The following is a 15,473-nucleotide window of genomic DNA, read 5'->3' as shown; positions in this document are numbered from 1 at the left end:
CCCGCCCCGCCAGCCGGGGAGCCGCCCTCGCCGGGGCGCAGGCCACCGCCTCCTCACCTGGGCGGCGCGCACGCGCGGGGCAGCCGGCAGGGGCGCGCCCCGGGCCCGGGCCCCGGCGGCGGGGCGGCAGCGCCCTCTGGGGACCGTCGCTGGGCGCTCAGCGGGGCGGTGCCGAGGAGGGCGGACGTAGGAGGTGGGTGGAATCAAGTTTCCAGAATTGCTGCCTCCCGTCCGGGACTTGGTTCAGTTCAGTTCAGTTCAGTCGCTCAGTCGGGTCCTCTTTGCGACCCCAGGAACTGCCGCACGCCAGGCTTCCCTGTCCATCGCCAACTCCCGGAGTTTACGCAGACTCATATCCATTGAGTCGGTGATGCCGTCCAGCCATCTACCCTCTTCTGTCGTCCCCTTCTCCTCCTGCCTTCAATCTTTCCCAGGGCTTGGTAGATGCCAGCAAAGTTAACAAAAGTAGCTCGTGGAGTTTCTCACGTGGATGATTCATGATGATTCTGACACTCGGCTGCGACGCTGTCTCCTGATCTGCTCACATTCTCTCCATCCTTAAAATGATGGTTCACGCTCAGGCTGAGATAGTAATAGTAATTAGCTTGTTGAGGGGACCAAAAGCGCTCAGAGTTTTTCTGAGGGACTTGGAGAAGTTAGTAACTTGTCACAGGCTGCTTAAGTAGTGGGGAAGCTGCAATTTCACCCAGGTCATTTGACTTATGAGCCCCAGCGTTTAGCCACCTGGCAGATTGCTTTCCTTCTCCATTTCCTTCTGGGTGTTCCCCGATTCATTTTTCTCTTCCACCTACCTAAGAGTGGCTTCCCACTTGGCTCAGCGGTAAAGTGGTAGCCTGGCTCAGTCTCTGCCTGCCAATGCAGGAGACCCGGGTTCGATCCCAGGGTAGGGAAGATCCCCTGCAGAAGGAAATGGCAACCCACTCCAATATTCTTGCCTGGAAAATCCCATGGACAGAGGAGCCTGGTGGACTATATAGTCCATGGGGTTGCAAAAGAGTCAGACATGACTAGCAACTAAACAACAATGACAACTAAGCTTGTCATCAAGTATTACCTCATATTGTTGTTAGGTTTTTCATCTATCTGTGTATCTTCTCCCTGGAATTATTGGAGGCTTCTTGAGCATGGGATGGTGTCTTAAACTTTTCCATCTCCCCCTTGGCACCCACCAAGGAGCTGTTGTACTGCCTTGCACACATACTTATGAAATGCACAGTGGTCCAATGGGCTAGAATGGGTTTTACGTGGTCTCCAATTTATAGATGTATTGATCCTTGAAAATTATTTTGGAGCCCAGACTGCATTTTCTCAGGGAAAATCTATCATAAATGGTTTCTAGGGCAGCTGCACTGCTTCGGTCCTGTGTTTCTACTAGGACCATCTACAGTAAGTCCCCTACATTCGAACCTTCAAGTTGTGAACTTTCAAAGATCTGCAAATGCGTTCCATCAATGTCAGGTGTAAGTGAAATTGCAGCTTACCCTTGGTCTCCTATTGCTGATGATCCTTCAACTCTACCAACTCCTACCTCTTCTCCCACCTCCAGCCAGTAACTCTTCTTGTGCATTCACTCGATGCCAGCCCCTGTATGCCAGCTGTTGTGATCTACTACTGTACTTTTCAAGATACTATACTGTAAGATTAAAAATGTTTTAATTCTTGTCTTTGTTTTTTGTGTATTATTTTTGTGACAGGTTATTATAAACCTATTATACTACAGTACTATATAGCCAATTGTGTTAGTTGGGTCCCTAGGCTAACTTTACTGAACTTACAAGTTGGACTTACAAACACCCTCTCAGAATGGAACATGTTTGTATGTAGGGAACTTACTGTATTTCAAAACCTCCTAGCAAATCTAGAAGCCCCCAAAGACCTGGCTGGACTCCAACACGATGGCTGAATGTGAAACGAGTAAACCAGACCTAAGGACCCTGCCTCACTGTCTGCTTCAGTTGCCAACAAACCACCCTGGCCAAGAGAGAAGAAGACAGCTTGATCACCTCCCAAGGGAGCATATCTGCCATCAGAAAGTCACCCCAGTCTCAGTCACAGGCAGAGCCTAGTGGCAGTCTGACTACCATGAGTAGCTCCCCATCTTCAGAAGGTGCCCTCATTTATGGAGTAGGGCCTCTGGGCTAGGTACCTTCCAAGGTAGGACTGGCCTTTGCTTGAGTCATTTTTGTGGGTGAGTCAGTAGCTAAGCAGGTGATTGCAGAAAGCGTGATACATCCTTAAAATGTTTTCATTGGTACATTTTAACATAAAATAGAATTTAAAAAAAAAAAGAGGAAGAAATCCCAAATTCTGTGCAATTGGGAGCAACCAGGGACTCATTAGAAATGATCACTGAAAAATGAATGACTATGTGTTCCCTGAACCCTGGCATTGTTAAAGCAAAAGTGGTAGGATCTATGGAAGGATATAGCTGTGGTTTTCAAATGGCCAAAGCAAGGGAACCCCTGTATTTATCCATATCTTGTACAGGAGCTGAATGTATAAAACATACACACAACATATACAAAGGATATTTTATCAATTTAAAGCCCCAAATTAGTATACAATCAGGCATTGAGACCATGAGGCTCTCTTGATGAACCCAAATCTGTTCAGTGGGGCTTGCTGTCACCTTAAATCAGCCTCAGGATTTCAATTTCCTTTCTTCTGGATGTTTTGGTTGTACACGTGTGTTAGCCGCTTAGTCGTGTCTGACTCTTGCCACCCCATGGACTGTAGCTCACCAGACTCCTCTGTCCATGGGATCCTCCAGGCAAGAATACTGGAGGTTCTTATTTCCTTCTCCTGGGGACCTTCTCAACCTAGAATCAAACCCAGGTCTTTCACATTGCATGCAGATTTTTTACCATTTGAGCCCCCAGGGAAGCCACTCAGTTGTACAGTACCAAGAAAATGCTGATTGACATGTAATTTGTTACTGGTACAGTTTAACATCCATCTGTTTGAAAGGCCAGTGCATGCCTACAATCTCATTTATTAGTGACACATTTATAAGAAGTTCCAGTATACTCAGAAATGGCAGGAGAAACTGAACACTGAGGTCTACACTCGTACAAGGTAACGTACGAGTTACCTTGCTCATTAGCTCATTATTTAATAATTAGATCATTATTAAGCTCCTTTGTGATAGAAATTTGGATATAAACATTTGGATGTGTAGGTTTGTATTACAGCTTAAAATGTACGAAAAACCAAAATAAAAGTTAACATTGCCAATTGTTTAATCATGTCCAACTCTTTTCGACCCCATGGACTGTAACCCACAAGTCTCCTCTGTTCACAGGATTTCCCAGGCAAGAATAGTTGAGTGGGTTGCTCCAGGGGATATTCCCTACTCAAGGATCAAACCTGCATCTCCTGCATTGCAGGCGGATTCTTTACTGCTAACTTAATTCTCAACAACTAACTTCTCTTCATTCCTCCACTGTAAGCTGCTACATCACTTCCTCCAGCAAGGCTTCCATGATCTTCTAAGTCAGATCGGCTATCCCTCTTCTGTGACCCCACAGCACCCGGAAGTGATACCCTCATTATAGGCTGAATGCACCTGAATGAACCTAGTATTGTCCATCTCTCTTACTAGAGTGTCAGGACCTTGAGGGCTGGAAGCTGTGCCTGTCCTGTTTTGGGAAAGTCACTCTGACCCCTCATAGCACTGTGCTATTAAAATCTGTTCTTTGGGACTTCCCTAGTGGTCTGGTGACTAAGAATCTGCCTGCCGATGCAGGAGATGCGGGTTTGATCCCAGGTCTGGGAACTAAGATCCCACATGCCGAGGGGCAACTTAAGCCCAGTGCTGCAACTACTGAACCCTCACTCTGGAGCCCATGGTCCACAACAATAGAAGCCATCACAGTGAGAAGCCTGTGCACCGCAACTAGAGAGTAGCCCCCTGCTCTTCACAACGAGAGAAAGCCCGTGCGCAGCAGCAAAGACCCAGGGCAGCCATAAATAAATTTTTTAAACTTTTGAAATCTGTTCTTTGTGCAGCATTTATCTTTCTCATCTCCTGTCCCTGGAAGCAGGTCTCAGGGCTCTGTTCACTTCTCTCCCGGAGCCAGGCCTGAACGCTTCCTGTTCACACTGAACGAAAAGCCGTTGTCCAAAAAAACCCTTCGGCTTTTGCCACCTGCTGCAGAGGATCTGCTCTGGGTTCTCCCAAAAAATCAACTCTGAATTTTCCACAGCAAATATTTTCTGCCCTGCTCTGCTTTCCCGGAATGCTTCTGGGCTGCCCCACCTTCTCCCCCTTCTCCAGGTGCGCTGTATCCTGGAAGACTGCTTCGTGTAAATCCCACAAGAGGGAAGCAGGAAGACCAGGAAGAACACAGTAACACAACATAGTCAAAGGGCATCTTATAAATTTATTGCATTTGCACATGCGTGCTCAGTCGCTTCAGTTGTGTCTGACTCTTTGCGATCCTATGGCCTGTAGCCCACCAGGCTCCCCTGTCCATGGGATTCTCCAGGCAAGAATACTGGAGTGGGTTGTCATGCCCTCCTCCAGGAGATCTTCCTGACCCAGGGATTGAACGCCTCTCTTATGTCTTCTGCATTGGCAGATGGGCTCATTGGTGCCACCTGGCAAGCCCCAAGTTTATAGCATAAGCCCCAATTATTCTAAAGCAAAAGTAGAAAGGCAAATTTATGTTGCACAATAACTTCATAATGCACTTGCACCTATATGGAAATGATATGAAACTTGCTACTGTAGATATTGGGTTGGCCAAAAAGTTCATTTGGGTTTCCCATAACTACTTCTGAAAAATTCCAAATGGACTTTTTGGCCAACCCAACATTATCCAAAAACATATCCCAAGTTAAGAACCTCTGGGAATTCCCTAGGGGACCAGTAGTTAGGACTTGGCGTTTTCACTGCAGAGGGGACCAGGTTTGATCCCTGGTTGGGAAACTAAGATCCCATAAGCCTTGAGGCATGGCCAAAATTTTTTTAAAATAAAAAGGAAGAACTCCTGAGCTAAGGGAGGTTCTAATCATTGGGAAATGGAGAAGAATTTAAGCAAGCCATCACTGTCAGCATCCTATAAGTCACCCAGACATGGGCTGTCCCAAGAGCGCATCCCCTGGAGTGGGCACAGAGCCACATATTTAAGGCCTCAGGAAAGACAAAGTCAGCTGGTAAAGGAAGACACAGCCCGAGACTGCCTCCAGAATTTTCCTTGCCTGCAATAACATAGTTTCTGACTGTAAACATTTCACTGGAATGTATCCTTTTTGCTAATTATAGAAGTGCTTATCACATGGAATTGGAGTTGGCTTCCAGGCAGGGCCCTAAAGCCCCTAGGACAGAGGCCATGCCTTACTTATCTTCTCTCCAGCCCTCAAGCTGTGCCTGATGCCCTTTAGATAGATAGATTTTTTTTTTACTACGCCGGGTCTGTGTTGCAGCTCAAAGGCTTCCTCTAGTTGTAGTGAACGGGGCCACTCTCTAGTTGGAGTGCACAGGTTTCTCACCGCAGTGGCTTCTCATGTGGAGCACAGGCTCTAGACCACGTGGACTTCAGAAGTTGTGGTGCACAGGCTTAGATGCCCCGAGGCATGTGGGATCGTCCTGGACCAGGGATTGATCTGCATTGATCTGTGTCTCCTGCATTGGCAGGTGGATTCTTAACCACTGGGCCACCAGGGAAGTCTTGATATTTTTTTTGAATCAAGTAGGTGAATTAATTAGTGAGCTAATTTATTTGTAAATGGAGTGTGTTGGTGTAGGGTTAAATTTTAGGGAGGATGTGGCATCTCTCTATGCCCTGTGCCAGGAAATCACTGACGTGAACTCTTTGGGCCATTGGAAGGAATCCTAGAGCTAGAAAATTTGGGAGTGTGATAGGAACCCACAGGAGGGAAAACAAAGAGGCACAGCCACAATCAATTCATGGATTGACGGCATCTTAAGGCAGGATGTCTCACATTCTAAGGTGTGTAAGAATCACTTGGGATCTTGTTAGATAGAAATGCAGGCTCAGGTCCCATCTGAGTAGATCTGAACTCACCAGATCACAGTCTGCCTGTTAACAGGATGCTGCTACCGCTAGCCTGCTGACCAGACTCTGAGAAGCAAGATTAAAGGAAGCATAATGGCCATGTAATCAAACATAAACAGCCCTTTACAGATGGGGAAACTGAGGCCCAGGAAGAGCTGCTGACTTTGACTGAGTCAGAATGAGGCATTGGTAGAGCGGAAACCTGAACTTAAAACTTCTGATTTGGGTAGTGGATCGTTTCCACTAGTCAACATGAATATTCACTCGTAAAACAGTGTGTGTGGGGGGTGGGGAGGGAGAGTAAAGAAAAGAGAGAGCAGCGCCCTAGATCTTTTCTGGGTAACCCCAGGCTCTCACTACCCCATTTCTATTTTTTTTAAAGATTTTTTGGTCATGCTGCGTTTGTGGGATCTTAGTTCCCTGACCAGGGGTCCAATCCATTGCTCCCGCAGAGGAAGCTTGGAGTCTTAGCCACTGGACCCCCAGGGAAGTCTCCCTACCCCATTTCTAAGTGTGTGCTGTGTGTGGGGTGATGTCCTCCTTTGCCCCCGATGTTCCTTTTTCTCCTTCTTTTAGAAGCTTGGAGTAGAAGCTGGAAAAGATATCGCTAGGATCAGGAAAAGTCCAATTCCTTTCTTCCCTCCACTAGACGAAGGTAGCAAATAGTACAGATAACATCTACCATTAATATCAGGTTAGTATCCATAGAACTGACATTCTGGAAAGAGTGTGACATCATACTCAAGTGACAGCTTCTAATCTACCTCCCAGAGCCCCTCTCCTCCTGCCATTCACCCAAGGTTTCTTAACTGGCGAGCTGCATCTGTACCCATCTCCTAGAATTAAGATCATGAAATAAGGTGATGTTAAAATGCGGTAATATGCGGGAAATAAAGTAATGTTAAAATTAAAGTGCGATCCCCTGACTTTTTCTAATCAACTGGATTATTTCTTCAGACTATCTGGAGACAGAAGTCTGGGATATTACTCAGCCATGAAAAGGAACGAAAGTGGGTCATTTCTAGAGATGTGGATGGACCTCGAGTGTGTCATACAGAGTGAAGTAAGTCAGAAAGAAAAAAACAAATGTATATTAATGCATATATGTGGAATCTAGAAAAACAGTACAGATTATCTTATTTGCAAATCAGAAAGAGAGACACAGAGATAGAGAACAAATGTATGAACACCAAGGGCAGAAGGTGGGGTGGTGGGAGGAATTGGGGGATTGGGATTGACATATAAACACTATATGTACAAAACGGATAATTAATAGAACATATTGTATAGCACAGGGAACTCTACTTAATGCACTGTGGTGACCTAAATGGAGAGGAAATCCAAAAAAGGGGACACATGTATCTGGATAGTTGATTCACTTTGCAGCTCGGCAAAAATTAATTATACAACATTAATAACACAACATTGCAAAGCAACCATACTACAATAAAAATTAATTAAAAAATAAATATCATGAGTAGTACTTCCACCCTAATGCTGACAACCTGAACTCTTAAAAAAAGTGATACAAGGGAAATTTTTCAATGATTTAAAAGTAGAATCCACAAGACCTGGGAGACCTCAGAGGCCATGTGATCCAGCATCCCACCCAATGCCTGAATCCTCACATATGCCACAGTGCCTGGATTGACCTGGACCTGCTGACTCAGCAGGCCTCCTCTGCCGCGTGCAGACGTTGCCACACAAAAGTAAGCTCTATGCCCTTTCACTCAATCTCAGTCCCGGATCACCAACCAGACTCACCCCATGCCCTATATGTCGACCTCTGCTCAACCTCTGTCTCCTCCTCCGCTTGTGTTACTGTCCCCATGTAGGAGTTCGGTTTGCCCTTTGCATCTGCTCTTCCACCAAGAGAGGACCAGATTGAGGTGAATTGTAATCAAGGAGGGTCGCCAAGGTCATAGGCAGTGAAGAGGAGCCTCCTGTTTTTCTTGAGCTGACCTGCCTTTTAGAGTTTCTCTCCAGAGAACCCTATTTTCTCTGATCTCTTTGAACCCTGCCTTCTCGGCGTTAAGGTCTGTGTCCGACTGTGCTCTCTTAGTCATGTCACAGCTACTTTCTCCCAGTGTCCCTCTCCTTTGCAAGTCTCTATTTAGCCTTTCTGTATGGAATAGCATGGGCTTTCCAGGTGGCGCTAGTGGTAAAGAACCCATCTGCCAATGCAGGAGACATAAGAGACACAGGTTCCAACCCCGGGTTGGGAAGATCCCCTGGAAGAGGGCACAGCAACCCATTCCAGTATTCTTGTCTGGAGAATCCCATGGACTGAGGAGTGTGGCTGGCTACAGTCTTTAGAGTCACAGAGTCAGACATGACTGAAGTGACTTAGTGCATACACACACACACACACACACACACACACACACACGGAATAGAGCAGAATTACCCCAACCCTCAGGAGGCAGAGATAGTAGAGAGGTGCCCAGACTTTAGATACCTGTACTGGTGGCATAGAATAGGGGTTGGGGCTCTTCATTTTAGTAAGTAGCCCAAGAGGTTCTGCTGCAGGTGGGCAGGGGGCCCAACTTAGAGAAATATTGACGGGAATTTTGGTGTCAGACATTGGTGCTCAATTCCTAGCTCTGCAACTTGCCACCTGTGTGACCTTGAACATCTTAGGTCATCTTGATAAGCCTCAGTTTCCTTATCTTTGTTAAAGAGATGAGAAAACCCACCTCTGAATATTAAAACCATGAAATGAGATGACGTCTATAAGGTACTTCATAAAATTCAAGGCAGACAGTAGGCCCTCAATGAATATGAGCTAGAGTGGCTATTAATGTAGTTGCTTCCTTTATCTTCAAACTAGGGAAATGATTAGCAGGTGATCATTGATTGCGAGTGCTTTTAGCAGACTGAGATTTCTAATAGATGCTGGTGGGTCTTCTGATCACCCTCTGATGTTCTTCTGTGTGAGTTTTGTGATCCCATTGGTAATTTATTACCATACCCATGCAGAGCCACAGGTCTGACACTTAGTAGGGTGTCAAAATTTGCCCAATATTTTGCAATGAGAGAATGCCATCTGGCCAGACCTTCTGTGCTACATTCCCATGGCAACACCATATTTGTTTTTCTCACCCTTCCCCCAGATGCTCTCTAGCATCTTAACATCGTGACACTGATTCAGTTCCTTCCTGGCTGGACCCTTCCTGCTACCCAGCTCCAGTGAAGAGTGTGTGTGTGTTCAGTCCTGTCCAACTGCTTTGCTATCCTATGGACTGTAGCCCTCCAGGCTTCTCTGTCCATGGAGTTTTCCAGACAAGAATACTGGAACAGGTTGCCATTTCCTCCTCCAGGGAATGCCCCAATACAGGGATTGAACCCACATCTCCTGCATTGGCAAGTGAATTCTTTACCACCGTGCCACCTGGGAAGCCCCTCTCCCCCCACAGTGAAGAGTCCTATCTAGCAAAGCCTTGATGATACTTGCCAGTTTTTACCTTCTTATTTGCATTAAAATATCCAATTCACTTCATCCTACAATATCTGCTCTAGGCATATGTTTTTAAATAGAGAAATGAGAGAGGAAGCTGGTGAAAAGCAAGGAGGAGTTGGAGGGGTAGGTGGGCTGTGACTCTGACAACCAGGTAAGAGGGTATTGGACACGACTCAAGTGACTTAGCACGCACAAGAAGAAACCACTTTTCCTTTCATGGAAGGGTTCAATTTAGCTTCCGTCATTATCAAATGATTAATTCAGAAGACTTGAGCCTACACTATGGATAAGTTACATCCCAAGTTCTCCATCAATGAAGCATGCACGTAGCAACTGCGCAGAACACACAGGTAATAATCAGGGTCATGGGGCCCTGGTGCTCAGGTTCGGAAGGTGGCAGAGTGTGGGGCTAGAAGCAAAGGTTCAGGGGCTGGTTCTGAGACTGAGGCACGGATGTGGCCTCAGGCAAGTCACATCAGTCTTCTGAGTCTCACTTTCCTCTTCTGTGAAGTTCGAGTAATTTGTACTAATATCTTACTTTGTGATGTTGCTATGATAATTAAGCTAGATAAACTACACTGAGCGCCTAGCATGGGGGTCTGGGACATAAGGCTCAACACAGGCACGCTGAGAGCACTTCCTACTCACTAGTCTCTCCACTGAGGCTTTGACACAGCTCATGACCAGGTGGGAGTGGGAAGAGTACTCCCGTCTGGTCCTTTCCATCTTTAGAACGCTGGTTCTGTGGTGTCCTCTTATCTGTTGGTTTGTGTCAGGCTGGTCACGTCCTTGTAGCTGAGCTGATGTACTAATTTCAGGGAGTTCACGGCCTCTCCATCTACAGTTTCTCAGCCTTCAGTCTTGAAGATACCGTGACTTGCTGGCTTTCCCCATCCAGGTTTTGTCTCCCGAGTTCCCAATTGCATTTGCATAACCAGGCACGCATTGCCTTTTAAGAGAGACATTTCTCTCCCAAGGCAAATACAAATATATACATGGAGCCTAAGCATCATGTCTGTGAGGAGTTTCTCCTCCAACCCTGACTCCGTTGTAGTTGCTTTAGGAAGGCCTTATAGACTAGTGGTCCCCAGCCTTTTCAGTTCCAGGGACCAATTTTGTGGAGGACAATTTTCCCACTGACCGGGGATGGGGGGATGGTTTGGGAATGGATTAAATTGCATTATATTTATTGTGCACTTTATTTCTAATCTAATTATGCCTCTGACCTGACAGGAGGTACTGGCCTATGGCCTGGAAGTTGGGGATCCCTGCTATAGACCCATGAATCCCAAATATGGCTGCTCATTAGATTCACCTAGGATGCTTTAGAAAAACAGCTTCCATTTCTGGTCTTTTTGAATTGAAATCTTCATGACTAAGAAACACCTGAAGTTAGGCAGTTGTATGACCCTAAATGGCCTCCCTGGTGTCTCATCAGCAAAGAATTTGCCTGCAATGCAGGAGATTCAGGTTTGATCCCTGAGTTGGGAAGATCCCCTGGAGAAGGGATTGGCTACCAACGCCAGTATTCTTGCCTAGGAAATCCCAAGGACAAAGGAGCCCGGTGGGCTATAGTCCATGAAGCCACAAAGAGTCAGACATGACTGAAGGGACTTAGCTCAACTCAGAAAAACAATGATCCTAAACATGATAAAAATCATTGAATTGCATACTTTAAATGGATGGATTTTATGGTATATGAATTATATCTCAATAAAAATTTGCTTTAACTAAAAACAAAACAAAACAAAGAATAACTTCTGAGATGAGCATTGCCTGGTTAATGGATGACTGTTACATCAAACAGGATGCTATCTTTCATGTGGGATAGAACCAAAGAACGCTTGGAGTTTCTCACCTCACACTCCTTTGGGAATATAACCCATGCCAGCTTTAGACCTTGAGGTCTAAATATATCTAATAATATCTAATAAAGGTCTAATAATGTTTCTTGAGGATTTTGAAAGCCTTCATCTCTTGCAGGTGCAGTCACTAATGACCGATTTTGTTAGGAATGACTGCCCTCCAGCACTTCCTATAAAACCTCTTTGGAATGTGCCCTTACCTACAGCCAGTGCTCTGAGCTACCAGCATCAGGATAAGCCTTCCACATGCATTTCATTTGCTTACATGGCCTACAGTTCCCTAAGAGGAAGCTCACAATTTATATCCCAGCCAAAGAGAAGGATGAGTGGGTCCGCTCTGCCACTGGGAAGAAGAGGAGGAAGAAGAAGGAGGCATATTTTAATTACATGGGGAAACTCCTAAAGCAAGTGAGTTGGGACTCCATTTTTGGAAGCTTAGAACGGCCAAGATGGATATCATGCTAGTGGCCTTGGGTGTGCCCTTGACTTCACCTTCTGATACAGGAGGCCTTCTTCACACATTGAGTTCCTGAAAGGTCGGGTGCAAACAGCTGCTATAAACTGGATCTGCAGATGGCTGCTATCTTTTTCTGCTTGCCTTTCTTTCTGTTGGCAGCAACTCTGAACACCTGAGCTCTTGGTGTCTGCTTTTCTCGTATTTGTTGACAGCCAATCTGTAAATTGATTCTCAAACGCCCCCGCCCCCACCTTTTCCTGCAGAGAGGGGATTTGCCACCTTATCTGTTCTTTGCTTTGAAGGGTTGCAAATAATCAGGTTTTCATTCAATGGCCCCCTGTACTTAGAAATTTCTTTTTAAAATTCTTACTTATTTGGCTGTGCCGGGTTTCAGTTGTGGTATGAAGAATCTTTTTTTTTTTTTTCCTTAGTTGTGGCATGCAAAATCTTAGTTGCAGCATGTAGGATCTAGTTCCCTGACCAGGGGAGGAACCCAGGCCCTTTGCATTAGGAGCGCAGAGTCTTAGCTGCTGGACCAGCAGGGAATTCCCTGTATTTAGAAATTTCTTTAAGTGTGTAGACACTAATTTTTTTTTCCTGCCCACCCAACTTCAACTCCTGGCAAACAAATTCTAGAAAACAAAGTCTGCAAAGTCTTCTCCTTCAAGAGAAGTTATAGGGAAGAGAACAACGAGATTCTCTGAAAGATGTGTTAAGGCTTCATTTGGGATATCACTTCTCTTGTAAAAATTGCTTATTTTATATTATCGTTGATTTACAATGTTGTTTCAGGTGTACAACAAAGTGATTTAGTTGTACATATATCTTATTCTTTTTCACATTCTGTTCCCATATAGGTTACTACAGAGTATTGGGGAGAGTCTCCTGTGCTATGCAATAGGTCTTTGTGATGATCTATTTTATTTATAGTAGTGTGTATATGGTAATGGGATTTTACTTCTTCGTACCAATGAAGCAGGGCTGAGTGTTCATATCTGTGATTGTACCAATGCCCCCAGGAGTGCCCTCTGGAATCTGTTGTTTATCCTGGAGGAAGGAGGGAAAATGAGATTAAGGAAAGACAGGAGAAGGAGAGAAGGTGTATAGTCAGAACAGGGTTCTCGACCACAGCTCTGTTGACATTGGGGGTGGGGTCTGTCCTGTACACTGAAGGATATTGAGCAGGACCCCTGGCTTCTACCCACTAAATACCAGGATCCGCGTCCCTCCCGGCTGTGACAACCGAAAGTGCCCACAGATCCTGCCCAATGTCGCCTGGAAGGCAAAATCACCCCCAGCTCTGAGCTCTTTGCAGGAGATCATGCACTGGGCTGAAAAGGCCCGGGATGGGAGAACTTGGACTGAGAAGTCTCCTGAGCATTTGTTTTCCCTTGGCTTCTCCTTAACCTCGTGGGTCTGGCAGGCCACCCTGCTTCTTCAGGCCTCCAGAGATTCAGGTCTGTGCCCTTGGGGCGGCCTTTCAGGGTGCCGTGAGGATAAAAGCAGATGTTGGTTGGGTAAACCTATTGAGTGCTTGCTTAAGTGCCAGCTAGGCCTGCTGCAGAAGCTCAGATGAAAACGATGGAAGTTCTGTTGGAGAGGCGCTCACTTGTTGCATTTCGCAGCCGTGACTTTGTGGCTGAGAGGAGGTGCTCCAAAGCCAGATGGCCTGGGTTTCTACCCAGGCTCTGCCACTTCCTGGCTGTTTGACCTGGAGCAAACGACTTTCTCTGCCATGGTTTTCTCATCAGTAAAACAGAGAATGGAAGTACCTCCTCTATAGGGTTGTTATGGCTAATTGAGAACTTTAAGACCCTTAGAATACTGCCTGACATATAGTAAGTACTCAATAAATGTTAAGTTTTTTTCCCCTACACCAGAGGTTCTTTAACTTTAGACCCATGGACCTTTGAGGGGGGATCTACATATGGCTTCTAATAGATCTAGGAATTCCCTGAAATTATATGTAAAACTGGGTGTCTGTCTCTGTGTGGCTGTGTGTTGTGGGGGGCCTTGAGGAACTATCTGTAAGTTATGAAAACTAGGAGAAACATTTAGAATCCCACCTCAAAACTTCTCTTTCCCCCAAAAGGAAACTGAGGCCCGATGCGAGACTATGACTTGCTAACCTGACCTCTCATGTCCAGACAATTAGGAGCCCAGGATGGCAGATTCTCAGGGCAGCACTCTTTGGGCTGTTCCTGCTGCCTCTGTAACTTCAGACAAGGATGCTGAGAACATAGGCAGCCTGTGATACAGGCTCTGAGAACAAAAGTGCTCTGGTCCTCGGTTGGCAGGGCTGGGGGGTACTTGTGTGGAATGCAGATAAGCCAGAGGTGAGAGCTGGGGAAGAGTCTTAGAGGATGGGTGGGATTTGAAAGGTGGCGTTGAGTGTGGGCCTGGGGGGTACAGGTGACAGAGACACAGCAGCATGAGGATTAGATATTCCCTGCTTGGCTGGAGAGACTGTTGGCAGAGGAAGTAAGGCTGGAAATTAAGAAGTGTTAAAGTTAAATGTTTACTAGTATGAATACAGAGTGAAAGTATGGCTGTTATTGCCCAGTTATGTCTGATTCTTTGCGAGCCCAAGCACTGCAGCATGCCAGGCCTCCCTGTCCCTCCCCATCTCCTGAAGTTTGTCCAAGTTCATGTCCATTGCATCAGTGATGCCATCCAGCCATCTCATCCTCTGACACCCTCTTCTCCTTCTGCTCTCAGTCTTTCCCAGTATCAGGGACTATTCCAATGAGTCAGCTGTTTGCATCAGATGACCAAAATATTGGAGCTTCAGCTTCAGTATCAGTCCTTCCAATGAGTATTCAGGGTTAATTTCCCTTAAGATTGACTGGTTTCATCTCCTTGCTGTCCAAGGGACTTTCAGGAAAAAGTGAAAGTATACTGGAAGCTAAAACTGTTTCGCATCTTCAGAAGGCGTTGGGTGTTGACTCTGCTTCTATTAGGAAAAATCAAGGCACAAAAGTTGAAGTGACCAGAGTTAACTGGCATTATCCAGACAAAAGTTATCTTTCTCACACAGCTACAAATCCCCCTCCGCTGCTCTTTCTCAGAAAGAGCTGACAGGTACAATGCCTTAGTTTCCTTCATCACACCCCTCCCATTGTCCCTCTGGGTGGTTTGTATGGTAGAAGCCATGGGTGCATGGATCTGGTGTTGGACCATGCGTTCCTGACTACGGGAGCCTTGACTTCTGTGTCTCAACATTATGCTGTTTCTGTGCCAGGTCCACCCAGACTTCAGTGGGTGCTCCTGGATCTTGGATGCCCTGAGAGCGCTGGAGGATTGGCAGCTGAAATGGGTTAGCCTGGAGGCGGTCAGATTGTCCCTCTACAACCACAGAAGAGCCATCACCAGCAGAGAGATCCTCAAGGCAGTCAAGCAGAGATGCTGTCAGAAGAGCTTAGGAACAGATGAAGTGGATCTCCATGGCTCTGTTGTTGAAATGATTGCACTTGTCCAAAAAAAAAAAAAAGAAAAAAATTGGGTCTTTTGGAGGGTTGAGTTGAAAGACAAAGTATCTGAGAGGAACCCACTGAAGCAGCGGTCTTGCTGGGACACACTTGGTCTCTGATCTTGTGTTTTTAGCCCCTGGTTTAAGCGGTGGAAAAAAATAGTAAAGGAAAGTCACTTGC

General features: G+C 45.9%; 2 protein-coding genes across 2 annotated transcripts in view; one reads left to right on the top strand and one right to left on the bottom strand.

The window, feature by feature from the left end:
• The window catches only part of MYO1D (myosin ID), a 358,148-nt gene extending 358,044 nt beyond the window's left edge, over positions 1-104 (bottom strand). The window contains exon 1 of the mRNA XM_070478704.1: positions 58-104. The gene's annotated coding sequence lies outside the window, so the exon portion shown is untranslated. The remainder of the gene's footprint in view (positions 1-57) is intronic.
• An 11,508-nt stretch (positions 105-11,612) lies between these two features.
• On the top strand, positions 11,613-15,473 carry H2BN1 (H2B.N variant histone 1). The gene is made up of 2 exons (XM_070478395.1): positions 11,613-11,774; positions 15,065-15,473. The coding sequence occupies exons 1-2, from the start codon at positions 11,613-11,615 to the stop codon at positions 15,410-15,412; spliced, it is 510 nt and encodes a 169-aa protein (XP_070334496.1). The 3' UTR covers positions 15,413-15,473.

This window comes from Odocoileus virginianus, chromosome 17 (genome assembly GCF_023699985.2).
Source record: "Odocoileus virginianus isolate 20LAN1187 ecotype Illinois chromosome 17, Ovbor_1.2, whole genome shotgun sequence".
Classification (NCBI taxonomy): domain Eukaryota; kingdom Metazoa; phylum Chordata; class Mammalia; order Artiodactyla; family Cervidae; genus Odocoileus; species Odocoileus virginianus.
The sequence above is the reverse complement of the archived record's forward strand: the minus strand, read 5'-3'. Positions and strand labels throughout refer to the sequence as shown.

Excerpts from the sequence above, each read along its gene's own strand:
- H2BN1 (XM_070478395.1), top strand. The coding sequence starts at position 11,613 with ATGCATTTCATTTGCTTACATGGCCTACAGTTCCCTAAGAGGAAGCTC. Across the intron at positions 11,775-15,064 it reads TGGGGAAACTCCTAAAGCAA|GTCCACCCAGACTTCAGTGG; the intron begins GTGAGTTGGGAC and ends TTTCTGTGCCAG.